The sequence below is a fragment of the Neomonachus schauinslandi genome, chromosome 9, assembly GCF_002201575.2.
Source record: "Neomonachus schauinslandi chromosome 9, ASM220157v2, whole genome shotgun sequence".
Classification (NCBI taxonomy): Eukaryota; Metazoa; Chordata; class Mammalia; order Carnivora; family Phocidae; genus Neomonachus; species Neomonachus schauinslandi.
The window spans coordinates 95675375-95694718 of NC_058411.1; the positions used below are offsets into that span (position 1 = coordinate 95675375).

The 19344-nt window shown below is 37.4% G+C and overlaps 2 protein-coding genes across 2 annotated transcripts in view; one reads left to right on the top strand and one right to left on the bottom strand.

Moving 5' to 3' along the window:
* Window positions 1-14769, top strand: part of TEX9 (testis expressed 9) — a 53785-nt gene extending 39016 nt beyond the window's left edge. Inside the window, exons 11-12 of the mRNA XM_021693728.2 lie at window positions 14180-14314; window positions 14608-14769. Of these exons, the coding sequence (XP_021549403.1) occupies window positions 14180-14314; window positions 14608-14685 (213 nt within the window). The 3' untranslated portion in view covers window positions 14686-14769. The remainder of the gene's footprint in view (window positions 1-14179; window positions 14315-14607) is intronic.
* MNS1 (meiosis specific nuclear structural 1) overlaps window positions 14523-19344 on the bottom strand; it is a 41976-nt gene continuing 37154 nt past the window's right edge. The window contains exons 9-10 of the mRNA XM_021693875.1: window positions 16783-16908; window positions 14523-15520 (exon numbers count right to left, since the gene is read on the bottom strand). Coding sequence (XP_021549550.1) covers window positions 15428-15520; window positions 16783-16908 — 219 coding nt within the window. The 3' untranslated portion in view covers window positions 14523-15427. The remainder of the gene's footprint in view (window positions 15521-16782; window positions 16909-19344) is intronic.

Consider the following 19344-nt stretch of genomic DNA (forward strand, 5'->3'; position numbering starts at 1 on the left):
GATAGATTGTGCCATTCCCTGGAATAGGTTGGGAAAGAAGCTTGAGTTATTTTAGAACATCTTGAAGTTCATCCCATTGCTGCATGTGACAGTAGTTCACTTTTAATAATTTTCCACTTGGTATAAATATACCAAACAATACCACCTTGTTGATGGACTTAGGGTTGTTTCCAGTGATCGCTATTACAAATAAAGCTGCAATGCACATTCACATATAAGTCTTTGTGTAGACATCTGTTTTCATTTCTCTTGGGTAAATACCTAGATTTAAATTCTGAGTTTTATTATAGATGTACATTCAACTGCCAAACTGTTTTCCAAAAGGCTCTAACAATTTATATTCCCCACAGCAGCATTTGAAAGTTTTAGCTATACCATATCTTCACCAGCGTTTGATATAGTCAGGCTTTTACATTTCACTGTGCCAGTGGGTGACTAATTGTATCTTATTGTGGTTACTTTTTTTTTTAATATTTTATTTATTTATTTGAGAGAGAGAATGAGAGACAGAGAGCATGAGTGGGAGGAGGGTCAGAGGGAGAAGCAGACTCCCTGCTGAGCAGGGAGCCCAACATGGGACTCGATCCCAGGACTCCAGGATCATGACTTGAGCTGAAGGCAGTCGCTTAACCAACTGAGCCACCCAGGCGCCCCTTATTGTGGTTACTTTACATATTCCTAATGACCAATGAATGATACTGAGCATCCTCATATGCTTATTTGCTATCTTGATATCTTTTCCCCCAGTTTTATTGAGATATAATTGACATACAGCACTGTGTAAGTTTGTCTAGAGCATAATGATTTGATTTACGTATATTGTGAAATTATTGCCACAGTAAGTTTATTTAATATCCATCATCTCATAGTGATACAAAAAAATCAGAAAAGCTTTTTTTCTGGTATTGAGAATTCTTAGGATCTACTCTCTTAACAACTTTCAAATATACCATACAACAGTTATGTGTAGTTATCATGTTGTATATTACATTTCTAGTTCTTTTTTATCTTATAACTGGAAGTTTGTGCCTTTTGACCACCTTCCTTCTGTTTTTCTATGCATTTTTTAAAAGACTTTTTAAAAAAAATTTTTTTTAAGTATGAGTAAGATCACACAGTATTTGTCTTTCTCTTTCTGACTTACTTCACTTAGCATAATGCCCTCAAGGTCTATCCATGTTGTGAATGGCAGGATTTCTTTTTTGTGGCTGAATAATATGCCAATGATACCACAACATCTTCATCCATTCATCCATTGATGGACACTTGTTTCCATGTCTTGGCTATTGTAAATAATGTTGCCATGAACATGGGGTTGCAGATATCTCTTTGATGTGGTATTTTCATTTCCTTTGGATATATTCACAGAAGTGGAATTACTGGATTATATGATAGTTGTATTTTAAATTTTTTGAGGAACCTCTAAACTGTTTTCCATAGTGGTTTTACCAGTGTACACTCCCACTAATAGTGCACAAGTGTTCCCTTTTCTCCACATCCTCTCCATCATTTGTTATCTCTTGCTTTTTGATGATAGCCATTCAAACAAGCATGAGGTGATTTCTCATTGTGGTTTTAATGTGCATTTCCCTGATGATTAGTGATGTTGAGCACCTTTTCATGTACCTGTTAGCCATTTGTAGTCTATCATCTTTGGAAAATATCTTCAAGTCCTTTGCCCATTTTTTAATTGGATTATTTGTGGAGCTTTTTATTATTGAGTTGTATGATTTCTGGACATATTTTAAATATTAACCCCTTATCAGCTATATGGTTTGCAACTACTTCTTCCCATTCTGTAGGTTGCAATTTCATTTTGTTGATCATTTCTTTTGCTGTGCAGAAGCTTTTTAGTTTGATGTATTTCCCCTTGTTTTTTTTATTTTGTTACTGGTGTTTTATATGTCATATCCAAAAACTCATAGTCAAGACCCATGTCAAGGAGTTGTTTTCCTATATTTTTTCCTAGGAGTTTCTGGTCTTACATTTAAGTCTTTAATCCATTTCAGTTTAATTTTTGTGAGCGGTGTAAGATAGGAACCAAGTTTCATTCTTTAACATGTGACTATCCAGTTTCCCCAGTACCATTTATTGAGAAGACTATCCTTTTCCCATTGAGTATTCTTGGCTCCCTTGTGAAATATTAATTGACTGTATGTGCGTGGGTTAATTTCTGGGCTCTTTTTTTTTTTTTTTTTGAAGATTTTATTTATTTGACAGAGACACACAGTGAGAGAGGGATCACAAGCAGGGGGAGTGGGAGAGGGAGAAACAGGCTTCCTGCTGAGCAGGGAGCCCGATGTAGGGCTCGATCCCAAGACCCTGGGATCATGACCTGAGCCGAAGGCAGATGCTTAACGACTGAGCCACCCAGGCACCCCAATTTCTGGGCTCTTAATTCTGTTCCACTGGTCTGTGTGTCTGCTTTTAAGCCAGTGCCGTACTATTTTAATTACTACAGCTTTTTGATATAGCTTGAAATCAGGAAGTGTGATTCCTCCCACTGTTCTTTTTTCTCAGGATTGTTTTGGCTATTTGGAATCTTTTGTGGTTCTATATAAGTGTTAGGATTGTTTTGCCTACCTCTGTAGTAAGTGCTATTTGAATCTTGATAGAGAGGGATTGCATTCAATTTATAGATTGTTTTGGTAGTATGGAAATTTTAACAATAATCTTCTAATCCATGAACACACGATACCTTTCCATTCATGTGTATCTTCTTTGATTTCCTTCATCAATATCTTATAGTTTTCATTGTACATGTGTTTCGTTTATTCCTAAGTTTATTGTTTTTGATGATATAAATGAGATTTCTTTTTCAGATAATTCTTTGTTAGTGTATAGAAACACTACTGATTTTTGAATGTTAATTTTGTATCCTGCAACTTTACTGAATTTATCAATTACATCTAACGGTTGCTTGGTGGAGTCTTTAGGATTTTCTTTTTTCCCCTCTTTCTTTTTTATTTTAAATTCCTGTATAGTTAACATATAGTGTTATACTAGTTACAGGTGATAGTTACAATATAGTGATTCAGTAATTCCATACATTACCCAGTGCTCATCACAAGTGTACTCCTTAATCCCCATTGCCTATTTTACCCATCCCCCCATCTACCTCCCTTCTGGTAACCATCAATTTGTTCTCTAAAGTTAAAAGTCTGTTTCTTGGTTTGTCTCTCTCTTTTTTCCTTTGCTCATTTTTTTGGTTTTGTTTTGTTTTTTAAATTCCACATATGAGAAAATCATATAGTATTTGTCTTTCTCTGACCGACTTATTTCACTTAGTGTTATATACTCTCTAGCTCCATCCATGTGATTGCAAATGGCAAGATTTTGTTTTTTTATGGCTGAATAATACTCTATCATGTATACATGTATAACATCTCCTTTATCCATTCATTTATCAATGGACACTTAGGTTGCTTCCATAATTTGGCTTTTATAAATAAAGCTGCTATATATAAAATCATGTCATATGCAAATAGAGACAATTTTACTTCTTCCTTTCCAGTTCTGATGGCTTTTATTTCTTTTTCCTGCCTGACTGCTCTGGCTAGGGCTTCTAGTACTTTGTTGAATAGGAGTAGTGAGAATGGGCACCCTTGTCTTGTTCTTAGTCTTAAAGGAAACTTTTATCCTTTTACCATAAGTATGATGTTAGCTGTGTCAGCTTATCATATATGGCCTATAATATGTTAAGGTACATTCCTTCTAAACCTAATTTATTAAGAGTTTTTATCATGAGTGGATGTTGAATTTTGTCAAATGCTTTTTCTGTGTTAAGATGATCATGTGCTTTTTTTCTTTCATTCTATTGTGATGTATCACATTGATGGATTTGTTTATGTTGAACCATCCTTACATCCCAGGGTTAAATCCCACTTGATCATGGTGAATAATCCTTTCATGTGCTGCTGAATTTGGTCTGCTACTATTATATTGAGAATTTTTGCATCTATATTCATCAGGGACATTGGTGTGTAGTTTTCTTATAGTGTCCTTTCCTGGTTTTGGTATCAGAATAATGCTGGCCTTGTAAAATAAGTCCTTTTTGATTTTTTGGAAGAGTTTGAGAAAGTTCGCATTATTCTTTAAACGTTTGGTAAAATTCACCAGTGAAGCCATCTGGACCTGAGCTTTGCTTTTGTTGGGAAATTTTTGATTACTGATTCAATCTCCTTACTAGTAATTAATCTGTTCAAATTTTCTATTTCTTCCTGATTCAGTCTTGGTAGGTGGTATGTTTATAAGAATGTCTCCCATTGCATCTAGGTCATCCAGTTTGTTCGTATATAGTTGTTCACAGGTATTTTCTTATGATCGTTTGTATTTTTGACATATCAATTGTCTCCTTTGTCATTTATAATTTTGCTGATTTGGGCACCTCTTTTCCTTGGTTAGTCTAGCTAAAAGTTTCTCAATTTTTTCTTTTTTAATTTTTAAAAAAATTTTTATATTAACATATGATGTATTTGTTTCAGGGGTACCAGTCTGTGACTCATCAGTCTTACACAATTCACAGCGCTCACTATGGTACATACCCTCTCCAGTGTCCATTACCCAGCCACCCCCTCCCTCCCACCCCCCTCCACTCCAGCAACCCTCAGTTTGTTTCCTGAGATGAAGAGTCTCTTATGGTTTATCTCCTTCTCTGGTTTCATCTTGTTTCATTTTTCCCTCCCTTCCCCTATGATCCTCTGTCTTGTTTCTCAAATTCCTCGTATCAGTGAGATCATATGATACTTATCTTTCTCTGAATGACTATTTTGCTTAGCATAATACCCTCTAGTTCCATCCACGTTGTTGCAAATGGCAAGATTTCATTTTTTTTTATTTCTGAGTAATAGTCCATTATATATACATATACCACATCTTCTTTATTCATCTGTCGACGGACATCTAGGCTCTTTCCATAGTTTGACTATTGTGGACATTGCTGCTATAAACATTGGGGTGCATGTGCCCCTTCGGATCACTACATTTGTATCTTTGGGGTAAATACCCGGTAGTGCAATTGCTGGGTTGTAGGGTAGCTCTATTTTCAACTTTTTGAGGAAACTCCATACTGTTTTCCTGAGTGGCTGCACCAGCTTGCATTCCCACCAACAGTGTAGGAGGGTTCCCCTTTCTCCACATCCTCGCCAACATCTGTCATTTCCTGACTTGTTAATTTTAGCCACTCTGACTGGGGTGAGGTCGTATCTCATTGAGGTTTTGATTTGTATTTCCCCGATGCCGAGTGATGTTGAGCACTTTTTCATGTGTCTCTTGGCCATTTGGATGTCTTCTTTGTGCAAAGTCTGTTCATGTCTTCTGCCCATTTCTTGATTGGATTATTTGTTCTTAGGGTGTTGAGTTTGATAAGTTCTTTGTAGATTTTGGATACTAGCCCTTTATCTGATATGTCATTTCCAAATATCTTCTCCCACTCTGTCCGTTGTCTTTTGGTTTTGTTGACTGTTTCCTTTGCTGTGCAAAAGCTTATCTTTTTTTTTTTTAAGATTTTATTTATTTATTTGACAGAGAGAGAGAGACAGTGAGAGAGAGAACACAAGCAGGGGGAGTGCAAAAGAGAGAAGCAGGCTTCCCGCCAAGCAGGGAGCCTGAAGCAGGGCTCGATCCCAGGACTCTGGGATTATGACCTGAGCCAAAGGCAGACGCTTAATGACTGAGCCACCCAGGTGCCCCCAAAAGCTTTTTATCTTGATGAAGTCCCAAAAGTTCATTTTTGCCCTTGCTTCCCTTGCTTTCGGTGATGTTTCTAGGAAGAAGTTGCTGCGGCTGAGGTCGAAGAGGTTGCTGCCTGTGTTCTCCTCAAGGATTTTGATGGACTCCTGTCTCCCATTTAGGTCTTTCAACCAGTTTGAGTCTATTTTTGTGTGTGGTGTAAGGAAATGGTCCAGTTTCATTCTTCTGCATGTGGCTGTCCAATTTCCCCAACACCATTTGTTGAAGAGACTTTTTTTTTCCATTGGACATTCTTTCCTGCTTTGTCGAAGATTAGTTGACCATAGAGTTAAGGGTCCATTTCTGGGATCTCTATTCTGTTCCATTGATCTATGTGTCTGTTTTTGTGCCGGTACCATACTGTCCTGATGATTACAGCTTTGTAATAGAGCTTGAAGTCCAGAATTATGATGCCACCAGCTTTGATTTTCTTTTTCAACCTTCCTCTGGCTATTCGGGGTCTTTTCTGGTTCCATACAAATTGTAGGATTATTAGTTCCATTTCTTTGAAAAAAAGTTGGTGGCATTTTGATAGGGATTGCATTGAATGTGTAGATTGCTCTAGGTAGTATAGACATTTTCACAATATTTGTTCTTCCAATCCATGAGCATGGAACGTTTTTCCATTTCTTTGTGTCTTCCTCCATTTCTTTCTTGAGTATTCTATAGTTTTCTGAGTACAGATCCTTTGCCTCTTTGGTTAGATTTATTCCTAGGTATCTTATGGTTTTGGGTGCAGTTGTAAATGGGATCGACTCCTTAATTTCTCTTTCTTGTGTCTTGTTGTTGGTGTATAGATGCAACTGATTTCTGTGCATTGATTTTATATCCTGTCACATTGCTGAATTCCTGTATGAGTTCTAGCAATTTTGAGGTGGAGTCTTTTGGGTTTTCCACATAAAGTATCCTATCATCTGCAAAGAGTGAGAGTTTGACGACGACTTTGCTGATTTGGATGCCTTTTATTTCTTTTTGTTGTCTGATTGCTGAGGCTAGAACTTCTAGTACTATGTTGAATAGCAGTGGTTATAGTGGACATCCCTGCCATGTTCCTGACCTTAGGGGAAAAGCTATCAGTTTTTCCCCATTGAGTATGATATTCGTTGTGGGTTTTTCATAGATGGCTTTTATTATATTGAGGTATGTACCCTCTATCCCTACACTCTGAAGAGTTTTAATCAAGGATGCTGTACTTTGTCAAATGCTTTTTCTGCATCTATTGAGAGGATCACATGGTTCTTGTTCTTTCTTTTATTAATGTATTGTATCACATTGATTGATTTGCAGATGTTGAACTAATCTTGCAGCCCAGGAATAAATCCCACTTGGTCGTGGTGAATAATCCTTTTAATGTACTGTTGGATCCATTGGCTGGTATTTTGGTGAGAATTTTTGCATCCTTGTTCATCAGAGATATTGGTCTGTAGTTCTCCTTTTTGATGGGGTCTTTGTCTGGTTTTGGGATCAAGGTAATGCTGGCCTCATAAAATGAGTTTGGAACTTTTCCTTCCATTTCTATTTTTTGAAACAGCTTCAGAAGAACAGGTATTAATTCTTCTTTATATGTTTGGTAGAATTCCCCTGGGAAGCCAACTGGCCCTGGGTTCTTGTTTGTTGGGAGATTTTTGATGACTGCTTCAATTTCATTGTTGGTTATGGGTCTGTTCAGGTTTTCTATTTCCTCCTGGTTCAGTTTTGGTAGTTTATACATCTCTAGGAATGCATCCATTTCTTCCAGATTATCTAATTTGCTGGCATATAGTTGCTCATAATATGTTCTTATAATAGTTTGTATCTCTTTGATGTTGGTTGTGATCTCTCCTCTTTCATTCATGATTTTATTAATTTGAGTCTTTTTTCTTTTTGATAAGTCTTGCCAGGGGTTTATCCATCTTATTAATTCTTTCAAAGAACCAGCTCCTAGTTTCGTTGATCTGTTCTACTGTCTTTTGGTTTCTATTTCATTGATTTTTGCTCTGATCATTATTATTTCTCTTCTCCTGCTGGGTTTAGGCTTTATTTGCTGTTCTTTCTCCAGCTCCTTTAGGTGTAGGGTTAGGTTGTGTATTTGAGACCTTTCTTGTTTCTTGAGAAAGGCTTGTAGTGCTATATACTTTCCTCTTAGGACTGCCTTTGCTGCATCCCAAAGATTTTGAACGTTGTGTTTTCATTCTCATTTGTTTCCATGAATTTTTAAAATTCTTCTGTAATTTCCTGGTTGACCCACTCATTCTTTAGTAGGATGCTCTTTAGCCTCCATGTATTTGAGTTCTTTCCAACTTTCCTCTTGTGATTGAGTTCAAGTTTCAAAGCATTGTGGTCTGAAAATATGTAGGGAATGATCCCTGTCTTTTGGTACTGGTTGAGACCTGATTTGTGACCCAAGATGTGATCTATTCTGGAGAATGAAATGTTCCATGTGCACTAGAGAAGAATGTGTACTCTGTTGCTTTGGGATGGAATGCTCTGAATATATCTGTGAAGTCCATCTGGTCCAGTGTGTCATTTAAAGCCTTTATTTCCTTGTTGATCTTTTGCTTAGATGATCTGTCCATTTCAGTGAGAGGGGTGTTAAAGTCCCCTACTATTATTGTATTATTGTCAATATGTTTCTTTGATTTTGTTATATAATTGGCTGCTCCCATGTAAGGGGTATAGATATTTACAGTTTTTAGATCTTGTTGGATAGACCCTTTAAGTATGATACAGTGTCCTTCCTCATCTCTTATTATAGTCTTTTGTTTTGTTTTGTTGACCTATTTTTATTGATTTTCGAGGGGGGCTTCTCTGTGCTTCGTGGATTCTGATGCCTGTTTCCTTCCCCAGATTAGGGAAGTTCTCCACTATAATTTGTTTCAATATACCTTCTGCCCCTCTCTTTCTTCTTCTTCTGGGATCCCAATTATTTTAATGTTGTTTTGCTTTATGGTATCACTTATCTCTCGAATTCTCCCCTTGTGATCCAATAGTTATTTATCTCTCTTTTTCTCACCTTCTTTATTCTTCATCATTTGGTCTTCCATATCACTAATTCTCTCTTCTGCCTCATTTATCCTAGCAGTTAGAGCCTACATTTTTTATTACATCTCATTAATAGCCTTTTTTATTTCAACTTGGTTAGATTTTAGTTTTTTTATTTCTCCAGAAAGGGATTCTCTGGTGTCTTCTCTGCTTTTTTCAAGCCCAGCTAGTATCTTTATAATCGTTATTCTGAACTCTAGTTCTGACATCTTACTAATGTCCATATTGATTAGATCCCTGGCAGTCAGTACTGCCTCTTGTTCTCTTTTTTGAGGTGAGTTTTTCCTTCTTGTCATTCTGTCCAGAGAAGAATAGATGAACGAGAGAACAAAATACTAAAAGGGCAACAAGGACCCCAGAGAAATATACACTAAAGAAATCAGAAGAGACCCGAAACTGGGGGAAAAAAGAAAAAAAAAAATCAGATGAGCAGAATAGAGCTATACACTGGATTCTGTGTATTTTGGTCTGTTTTTTAGAAAACTAGATCCCAAAATTGTAAGGAAAGAAAAACTTGTATATGTATAAAAATAAAATTAAATACAATGAAAGGATAGAATATAACTATAAAAATGGAAATTAAAAAAACAAGAAAAAGAAAAAAAAGGAAGGGATATAAATGTGAACAGAACAGAGCAATACACTATCTTTGGGTGTATTTTGGTCAGTTTATTAGAGGAAGCCACATCTCAAAATTCTAAAGAAATAAAAATTTATATATACAAAAATAAATACATTGAGAGGATAGAATGTAACTGTAAAGATGAAAATTTTTTTTTTCAAGATTTTATTTATTTATTTGAGACAGCATGAGAGGGAGGAGGGCCAGAGGGAGAAGCAGACTCCCTGCCGGGCAGGGAGCCCGATGCGGGACTCGATCCCGGGACTCCAGGATCATGACCCGAGCTGAAGGCAGTCGCTTAACCAACTGAGCCACCCAGGCGCCCTAAAGATAAAAATTTAAAAAGACTTTAAAAAATGAAAAAAAAAGAATATGATCAGGTATCTTAATAGAACAGAGCCATACAATAGATTTTGGGTGTATTGGTCTGCTAGAAGAAACTGTATCCCAAAATTTTAAAGAAAAACATATATATACAAAAATAAGGTTAAATACAACGAAGGGATAGAATATGATTGTAAAAATGAAAATTAAGATTTTTTGAAAGGAATTGGTAAGTTGGAAAGGGAAAGAAGAAAAATTTTAAAGAAAAAAAATTAAAAAAATTAAAGTTGAAAGACTAAAGAATCATGGGGAAAAAGCTATGAATTCTATGTGCAGTATTCCCCTAGCGCTGGAGTTCTGCCGTTCTCATTGATCGGTACTTGGTCTTGGCTGGCTGTTCTTGCTGATCTTCTGGGGGAGGGACCTGTTGCCAAAGTTCCCAAATGTCTTTGCTGGAGGCAGAATTGCCCCGCCCTTGCTGAGTCCGGGCTAAGTAATCTGCTCAGGTTTGCTCTCGGGAGCTTTTTTTCCCTGCAAGGTTTCTGTACAGCTTTGGAGGACAAGAGTGAAAATGGTGGCCTACCAACCTCTGCCCCGGGGGAGCTGAGAACTCAGGTCCCCACTCCTCAGTGAGCCCCCAGAGAAAAGCAGTCAGTCACTCCCATCTCCCTGGTCTCCAGCCGCACTCCGTGCACCCGGCCTGTGACTGAGCATTTCTACCTCTGGCACCCGACCCCGTGTGGAGTCCCCAAACCCAGCAGATCCCTGTGGTGCACTCCCGTGCTGCTCCTCCCTGGAGGAGGAAGGGGAGTCTCCCCGGATCTGCCACTTGTTTGGTCCCTGCTGGAAGAGCAGTGGCCCGACTGTGCCGTGGATCATGGTTTATGGCATCCCCGAGCTGAGAGCCCGCTCCTGGGCTCTGTCTCTGCAGCCGGCTTCCCCGCTCTGATACCTGGGAGCTCTGCCACACTCAGGCACCCCCAGTCTTTCTGTGACCCCGAGGGTCCTGAGACCACACTGTCCCAGCAAGGGTTCCACCTCCTGCTTAGCCACCTGAGTGACCTCCCTCAGCGGAGCCGACTTCTAAAAGTTCCAATTTTGTGCTCTGCTGCTCTATCACTTGCCAGTAGCTGGCTGAAGAGGCTCCCTCCCCCCACAGTCTATATTCCCATATGTCGCCTCTGATTCACTTCTCCGCACGTCCTACCTTCCAGAAAGTGGTCGCCTTTCTATTCGTAGAGTTGCAGGTATTCTTTTCTTCGATCTCCAGTTGAGTTTGTAGGTGTTCAGAATGATCTGATAGCTATCTAGCTGAACTCTTGGGACCCGACGAAATTAAGGTCTCCTCCTCCTCTGCCATCTTGGGACTCTTCTCGGTGTTAATTTTTCTTTAAATATTTGGTAGAATTCTCCAGTGAAGCCATCTGATTTGGGGATCTCCTTGTTGAGAGGTTTTTGAGTACTCCTTAAATCTCCTAACTAGTTACATAGTTGTTTGGATTGCCTGAACTGATTTCCTATTTTTTCATCATTCAGTTTTAGTAGATTGGGAGTGTCTAGGAATTTATTTTGCCTAGGTTATCCAGTCTATTGGTGTACCATTGTTCATTCTCTTATCCTCTTTATTTCTGTGGTTTCAGTTGTAATGTCTACTCTCCCATTTACAATTTTATTTCTGTAAAGTCAGTTGTAATATCCCCTTTCATTTCTGTTAGTTATTTGAGTCTTTTTTTTTTTCTTAGTCTAGGTGAAGTCAATTTTGTTGATCTTTTCAAAGAACCAACTCCTGGTTTCATTGATTTTTCTCTACTGTTATTCTCTATTTCATTTATCTCTGCTCGAATCCTTAGTATTTCCTATTTTCAACTAGCTTGGGGTTTAGTTCTCTAGTTATAAAGTTGGGTTATGATTTGAGATCTTTATTCTTTTTTAATGTAAGCATTTATAGCTATACATTTTCCACTTAGCATTGCTTTGACTACATCCCATAAGTTTTGGTACGTTGTGTTTTCATTGTCATTTATCTGAAGATATTTTCTAATTTCCCTTGTGATTTCTTTTTCGACCCATTGGTTAAGAGTATGTTGTTTAATTCCCACATATTTATGGATTTTCCAATTTTCATTCTGTTGTTGATTTCTAGTTTCATTTCAGTGGGAACAGGAAAGACTGTTTGTATGGCTTCAGTCTTTTAAAATTTATTCAGACTTGTTTTGTGGCCTAACATGATCTCTTCTGGAGAATGTTCCATGTACAAGAAAAGTGTGTACTTGGGCGCACCTGGGTGGTACAGTCGGTTAAGCGCCAATTCACGGTTTTAGTTCAGGTTGTAGTCTCAGCGTGGTGAGATTGGGCCCCGCATCGGATCGGGCTCTACATTCAGCACAGAGTCTGCTTGGGTTTCTCTCTCCCTCTCTCTCTGCGCCTCCCGTGTGCTCTCTCTCTCTCTCTCTAAAATAAATAAATCAATCTTTAGGGGGAAAAATGTGTATTTTGATTTTGTTGGGTGGAATGTACTATATGTCTTTTGGGTCCAGTTGGTCTGTTGGGTTGTTCAAATACTGTTCTCATTGCTCTTCTTTCTGTTTGTTATATCCATAGGTGGGGTATTAAAGTCTACTATAATTGCAGAGTTGTTTTTTTTCTTCCACCAGTTCTGTCAGTATTTTTAGGAACTGATGTTTGGTGCATATATAATTGTTATAATTCCTTGGTGAATTGAGCATTTTATTATATAATGGCCTTTTTTGTCTCTCATAACTGTTTTGACTTAAAGTCTATTTTGTCTGATATTATAGCCACCCCTGTCCTCCTCTGGGTACCATTTGCATGCAGTATCTTTTTTCATCCTTTCAGTTTTCAGTATATGTCCTTAGATCTAAAGTGAGTCTCTTGTAGACAGTATACAGTTCAATCTTGTTTTTTAAATCCAATCTAGGGGAAATTTAATTTATTTACATTTCAAGTTATTACTGATGGGAAATAACTTCCTATTATCATTTTGTATTGTTTTCTGTTTGTCTTAAAGCTCTTTTGTCTGTCATTTAAATGTCTTAATTTCCTAGGAATCTCAGCCCTGCTTCATCTCAGGGCCTTAGATGTTGTATTTTACTCCTCAATAAATAATCCCGATAATCTCTTGCCCTTAGGCATTCATGGTTCTGCAGAACCCCTCTAGGCCCCATGTGCAGCAGTTCCCACTACTGCTTCCAGCAGCCTCCAACCTGATATATAAACTGTGCCACCATTCCATCAGTGCTCTGAGTCAGGTGAGACAGTCCCTCAAGCATTCCCCAGACAAGTCAGAACATTACAAGCAAGTTCTACTCTTCTTTCTACAAATTGAAAGTCTTCCTTCCATTATGCCAGGAGGGTAAGGATAAAGGATGAGCATAAATGCCATGAAATATCCTATCATTTTGAATGTGGCTATTTCTTGGTTAGGTGTTTGCTTAGTTGTTAGTGCTGCTTAATTGGCTTCTATACTTCTCACAACACTACATTGTATCTTCACTGTTTCCATTTATGTTTGTTGGGGGACAAGGGCCTGAACTTCCTAATCTGCCATCTTGGTGACATCACTATCAATTATCTTTTAAAGAGATTTATTTTTTAAAAAAGTCTGATATTTATGTTATTATTTCTGGTACCCTTTTTATAGGTGTATGTAGATTCAGATTTCCTTCTGGTATAATTGTCCTTTTGCATAAAAGGCATCCTTTAACGTTTCTTTAAGATCTTCCTGTACTTAAATTCTACTGACCTGTCAGAGTTCACTGGTCCTTTTTCTGCATTGTCCAGATTGATGCAGAGTTCATTCAGATAATTTTTGCCAAGATTACAAATTCTCCCTTGTCAGGCCTGTGGCTGAATTCTCTGCTCAGCTCTTTAGACCACAGCTGTTGTCTTTCATGTGTTTCTAGGGGTCTCACCCTGCACATGGGGTATTTGGGGTATTTAGGTGTCTGCCAAGGATTTGAGGGAATTTTGAGGGCTCCATTCTTTCTATGATTTCTACTACCCTGGCAACCCTGTTGTCTTATTCCTCAGACCAGGAAGACTGCTACTTTTTCCTCAAGGTCTGTCTCCTGTGAACCCATGAAGTAGAAAGTGCTTTCAGAAGCCATCTGAATGTGGACTTCAGCCAGTATATTTCCCTTTTTTCAAGGATCATATCACCTCCAGTTTCTGCTTACTACTGATTACTCATCTATACTTTCAAGTATGTTTTTGCTACCCCCAGAAGAGTTGGTCTACTGCAAACTGCCATTACTGGAATTAGAATTATTTCTAAAATGTTTAAAATCTGTGAGACATGAGCATCATTAAAAGTTATCAATGTTATTCAGTAATGCAAAGAATAAAATTTATAAAATTTTGTATTTCAGTTAAAGATAGTTATTACTAATGTGACAGTATTTTTTATAATTTTTTCCAATAAAGACTGATGACTATATGGGATTTTTCTTTTTCTTTTTGCAGGATATAGCCAATGAGGAACACAAAAAAATTGAAGCATTACAATCAGAAAACAAGAAGCTAGAAAAACAGAAAGGAGAATTAATGATAGGGCTCAAGAAACAATTAAAATTAATTGATGTTTTAAAAAGGCAGAAGGTGAGTCTATCCTTAAAAAACATAGTTAAATCATAGATGTGATTTGGGCTGCTCTACTAAAAGTTATTTGTACTTTATATATATCTTATTATGTATGTTATATAGATAAAATTTTGTGCCTGAGCATGTCAAAATAAAAAACATATCTAAAGTGTCATCCAAGCCAGAATTCGAGTACACATTCCAACAGAGCTTATTAATTTGACAGCATATTTATACACACACTTTTATTGATTTCCTGTTCTGTGGTCTGCTCTTAATACTAAAACAATATTGATTTGTTACAAATGCAGATGCATATTGAAGCTGCCAAGATGCTGTCTTTCACTGAAGAGGAATTTATGAAGGCAATTGAATGGGGAAATTCATAAATGATCTACTTTATAATTAAAGTATACAGACTTTGTATGTATAACTGTATGATCCATATACATTTTATTTAACTATAGTTTTAATGATTTATTTTTACTCTTTATAAGTAATGAAGATATTTGGTAATGAAATCAAAGCAATTCCAGTGAATTCCCTGTTCAGATTTAGGGGATACAAAATTGATATGTAATTATTATAAAAAGGTAATATTTTGTAAAATAATAGGATTTAACTTTTGATTCTTATGACCCACTTGCCCTCTAATGTAAAGTACTTTATGTTCTGGAGATTCAGCTCTAGTTCATAAATGATAAATTTATGTGATTGATAGAAATTCTGTTTTTAAGTTTTTATTGACAATAAAGCACTTTGAAATTCCTCACTCTATTCTCTTTCTTTGGCTGGCCAAATCCCGGAAGTAAAATTAAGTTCCTAAAACACAAATACCGATGGAACTGTAGTCTGAATGGCAATGCAGAAAAAGCTCTGAGCAGCAGGAGTAGTATGGAGAAGTTAGTCTCCTGGGTTTGGCCTCTAATGTATTTATATGGACTGTTGTGATGTGGTGTAGAACTCAGATCTTCAAATTATCATCAGTACAAGAACGAGTTTAACTAAAAGCAATTAATTTTGTAGCTTAATTTTTTTATCAGAAAAATATGAATTACAGAGACACTTTAGAAAAGTTACAGTGACATCTAGTGGTAAAAACAATCCAGGTTTTACCAAATCTTGATGGTGTCACTTCTCTTCACAAATTTCACTCCTTTTTTGATACACTTTCCGAAACTCTTCACCAAGCATATTGATATCATCCTCTTTTTTAAATACTCCCTACAAGAAAAATATTTTGTGGGTTACTTCAAATGCCAGAGTATTTCACCAAATGCTTGTAAGACTAACTATAGACTACACGTTGGTGAAATTATCTCCAAGATAATGAAATCTATTTAATACGTTTATGAAAAATATCACTGTTCTCTAAAATTATGACTCGATATGTATACTGAATATTCTTTGATCTCCTGACTTATCTATCAGCTCCAGTATAAGAATTTGTAATAGGAATCTTGGCTCTTCTACCTTACTATTGCAGGTCACCACTGCTAGGACTGGCTGAATGAGAAAGATTTTAATAAGGTCAGGGTGAAGGGACTGGCTCTTGCCTCCTTCCAGGGCTGATCAGCAAACCTTCAATTTTGCAGGAAAGGCTCCAGGTTTGGAGTTACGCCATTTAAAGCAAGCCCTTTGAAATTCTCCATGCTTTTATTTACTTTTCTCTTATAAAAGGCTGTTAAATATTTACTTATATAATTTAAACGAGCTAAAGAATAATTTAGGTCATTTGGGGCTGTATCAGGTTTGTTAGGTTCTCCCCATCTCCACAATTATTTTTAAAAATATCTAAATCCCAAACTCTCCAGAATTTATAGTCTTTTTAAAAAATTAATACATCACTTGACTATAACATCCTGTGGACAAGCAATACTTACTCATTTCCCTTTCTCCTTCCTTAGCACTGCACTGAAAGTACGCATTTGATTCTTCCAAATCAATCAAATGACATTTCTATATCTGAAGGATGGAAATTTTATTTACATGCATCCAGATGTTTATATGGCTTATGAAACTCAATTGTTATTCCATTTAGAGTCAGAATGTATCTCACACATGAAAATGTTATCTTTTGGAAGTACTTTTAAAAACAGGTTACCTAGTACTTATTTATAACCTCCCATTAGAAAGCAGATCTGTCTGGGACTCGTTTAAGCACATGTCTGTTAGCAGTGTTACCAATTACAAGATTTTCCTGTATGTCATCAGCTTTAGTATACAAAGTATCACTACTGCTTTAGGGTACTTTAGTTTTAGACTTCCAAAATTTAAATTCAGGAAATCTAGTTCATACTTCTAAGAATGTGCCAAGACCAACTCTCTCATTTTAAATACAGGTGTCACTGACTGCCTAAGATCCCACTACTGCTTTTAACAGCTAGAAGTAAGTGAAACCCAGGCCCTCTGAAATCCTAATTAGCATGTATTTTCCCCACTATTGGAGGTCAGGAAGATTATACCTTGAGTTAAATCTCACTTACTTTAGGGAGATATCCTAGTAATTTTGTAGCATGTTCTTTGAGAAGTTTTAGTCTTTCTTCTTCAATAATTGCATTAATACATCCTTGTCTTCTTTGCTGCAACTGCCATTCTTCCAGTTCACGTTGCTGGAAATGTAAATAAAATTTTATTGTCACAGAATACATTAATCTTTTAAGAAGTCATCAAAACTATTCTCGCAGTGAATTAGATAAAAGTGATGAACTATTTTTGATGCTAACTTCAGAAAATACTATATAGTATATATATCTTTTATATTTATTATATATATAACATATCTCTTTTACAGTCACTGTTCCCTTGAAGTTACAAAAACAATAGTCATGGGTGCCTGGGTGGCTCAGTCGTTAAGCGTCTGTCTTTGGCTCAGGTCATGATCCCAGGGTCCTGGGATCGAGCCCCAGATGGGGCTCCCTGCTCAGCGGGAAGCCTGCTTCTCCCTCTCCCACTGCCTCTGCATGTGTTCCTGCTCTCGCTGTGTCTCTGTCAAATAAATTTTAAAAATCTTTAAAAAGAAAAAAAAAAAAAACCAGGGGTGCCTGGGTGGCTCAGTCATTAAGCGTCTGCCTTTGGCTCAGGTCATGATCCCAGGGTCCTGGTATCGAGCCCCACATCGGGCTCCCCGCTCAGCAGGGAGCCTGCTTCTCCCTCTCCCCCTGCTTGTGTTCCCTCTCTCGCTGTGTCTCTGTCAAATAAATAAATAAAATCTTAAAAAAAAAAAAAAGCAATAGTCATGCCTGGGATTTCAGGGAGGCAAGTATATATTTTTAGGACAATATCTTCTTTACCAAGGAAAAAATTTTCAAAGAAAGGATTTCCTAATTAATTCACGTATTTTTGTAATGTTTACCATATGAAGGCAGCTTACAGTGTAAAACAAAAGCTGGATAAAACAGAATAGGGATATCTAAAAGGTAAATATTTCCATATATGTTAAGATTTTTAAGAGCCTGTATGAAGCACAAGAGTAGCAGCAAGAGTTCCAACAGAAGAACCAGTGTTTCTCAGGAGAGAGTTCTGAATGCTCTTATATAACCACACCAAACTTCTGTGCCATATACTATGGAAGAGAGGACCAGCTTTAAAAAATTTTAGGGCTTAGAGGCGCCTGGGTGGCTCAGTTGGTTAAGCAACTGCCTTTGGCTCAGGTCATGATCCTGGAGTCCCAGGATCAAGTCCCACATCGGGCTCCCTGCTCTGCAGGGTGTCTGCTTCTCCCTCTGACTCTCCCCCCTCTCATGCTCTCTCTCTCATTCTCTCTCTCAAATAAAAGCTTTAAAAAAATATTTTTAAAAAAAAGTTCTAGGGCTTAAAAGAACTCTTAAAGAGCTGTACCCAGGGGCGCCTGGGTGGCTCAGTCGTTAAGCGTCTGCCTTCGGCTCAGGTCATGATCCCAGAGTCCTGGGATCGAGCCCCGCATCGGGCTCCCTGCTTGGCGGGAAGCCTGCTTCTCCCTCTCCCACTCCCCCTGCTTGTGTTCCCTCTCTCGCTGTATCTCTCTCTGTCAAATAAATAAATAAAATCTTAAAAAAAAAAAAAAAAGAGCTGTACCCAAATAATCCTATTGGAAAGGGAAGGGTGCTAAAGGCAGACCATTGAAGCAGTGAATTCCTACCTAGAATTAAAGTAGTAGTAATGTTAAGCTTGTCTTTGCAATAACTATAGTTTCTTAGGGTCATCTCTTCAGACCACTCCTTGTCAAAGTCTTGCAAACTAGAAAAGAGTATGTCTATTTTTCTACAATGGGAGGCAAGCTTTTACATAACTTAGTAACTCTTCATAGTTACCAGATGAAGCTAAAGAAGGATGCTAGGACACAGCCATATCCAATGCCACTTAAACCTGTAATTGCTTCTCATAAGAATATTTTGTAGACTATAATATGATCTGCATTACAGAATCAGAAGCACCATTGATACAGCTAATTGAGAAAAGACACTCTCACCCATCTTGTTCCTAAATCGAAGAGTTGAGTGGATCTTACTTATGTTATCTCTAAGATCAAATAGGGTAATAGAATCTGCCATGGAATCGTTATACCTGAATTTTCTTTTTGAGACTACATTTCTAAGGCTACCTTACAGTCAGGTGTGGTCAAAATAGGACTTGGTTTCTGCCAATGGAATATAAGCAGAAGTATCATATGCAGATTCTGAGAATCAATCTCATACTCACTTTGTCCCTTCTTTACCTTTTCCATCTGCCGCTTGAAACACGAAGGGTGAAGATCCAACTTAGACCATGAAGATAAAGACTTTACTCTGTAGAAGCCACAGTGAAAAGCTAGGCTGAACCTGGTTCCTGAAGACTGAAAAAGCCTCCATCCAGCCCTGAATTGCCTATCTATCTTTAGACTTTTATGTGGGAGAATAAACTCCCCCTATCTACTAAGCCACTATTAATTTGGTACTCTGTACCTATAGCCAAACCTAATCCTAACTGATCTGTTTCTTACAAAAAGGAGATGCAAGAAAGTTCTATGATGTGAGGAAAGCTCACTTGTTAGATTTTTGTCCAATGATGTACAGTCTCTAATTTGGGTA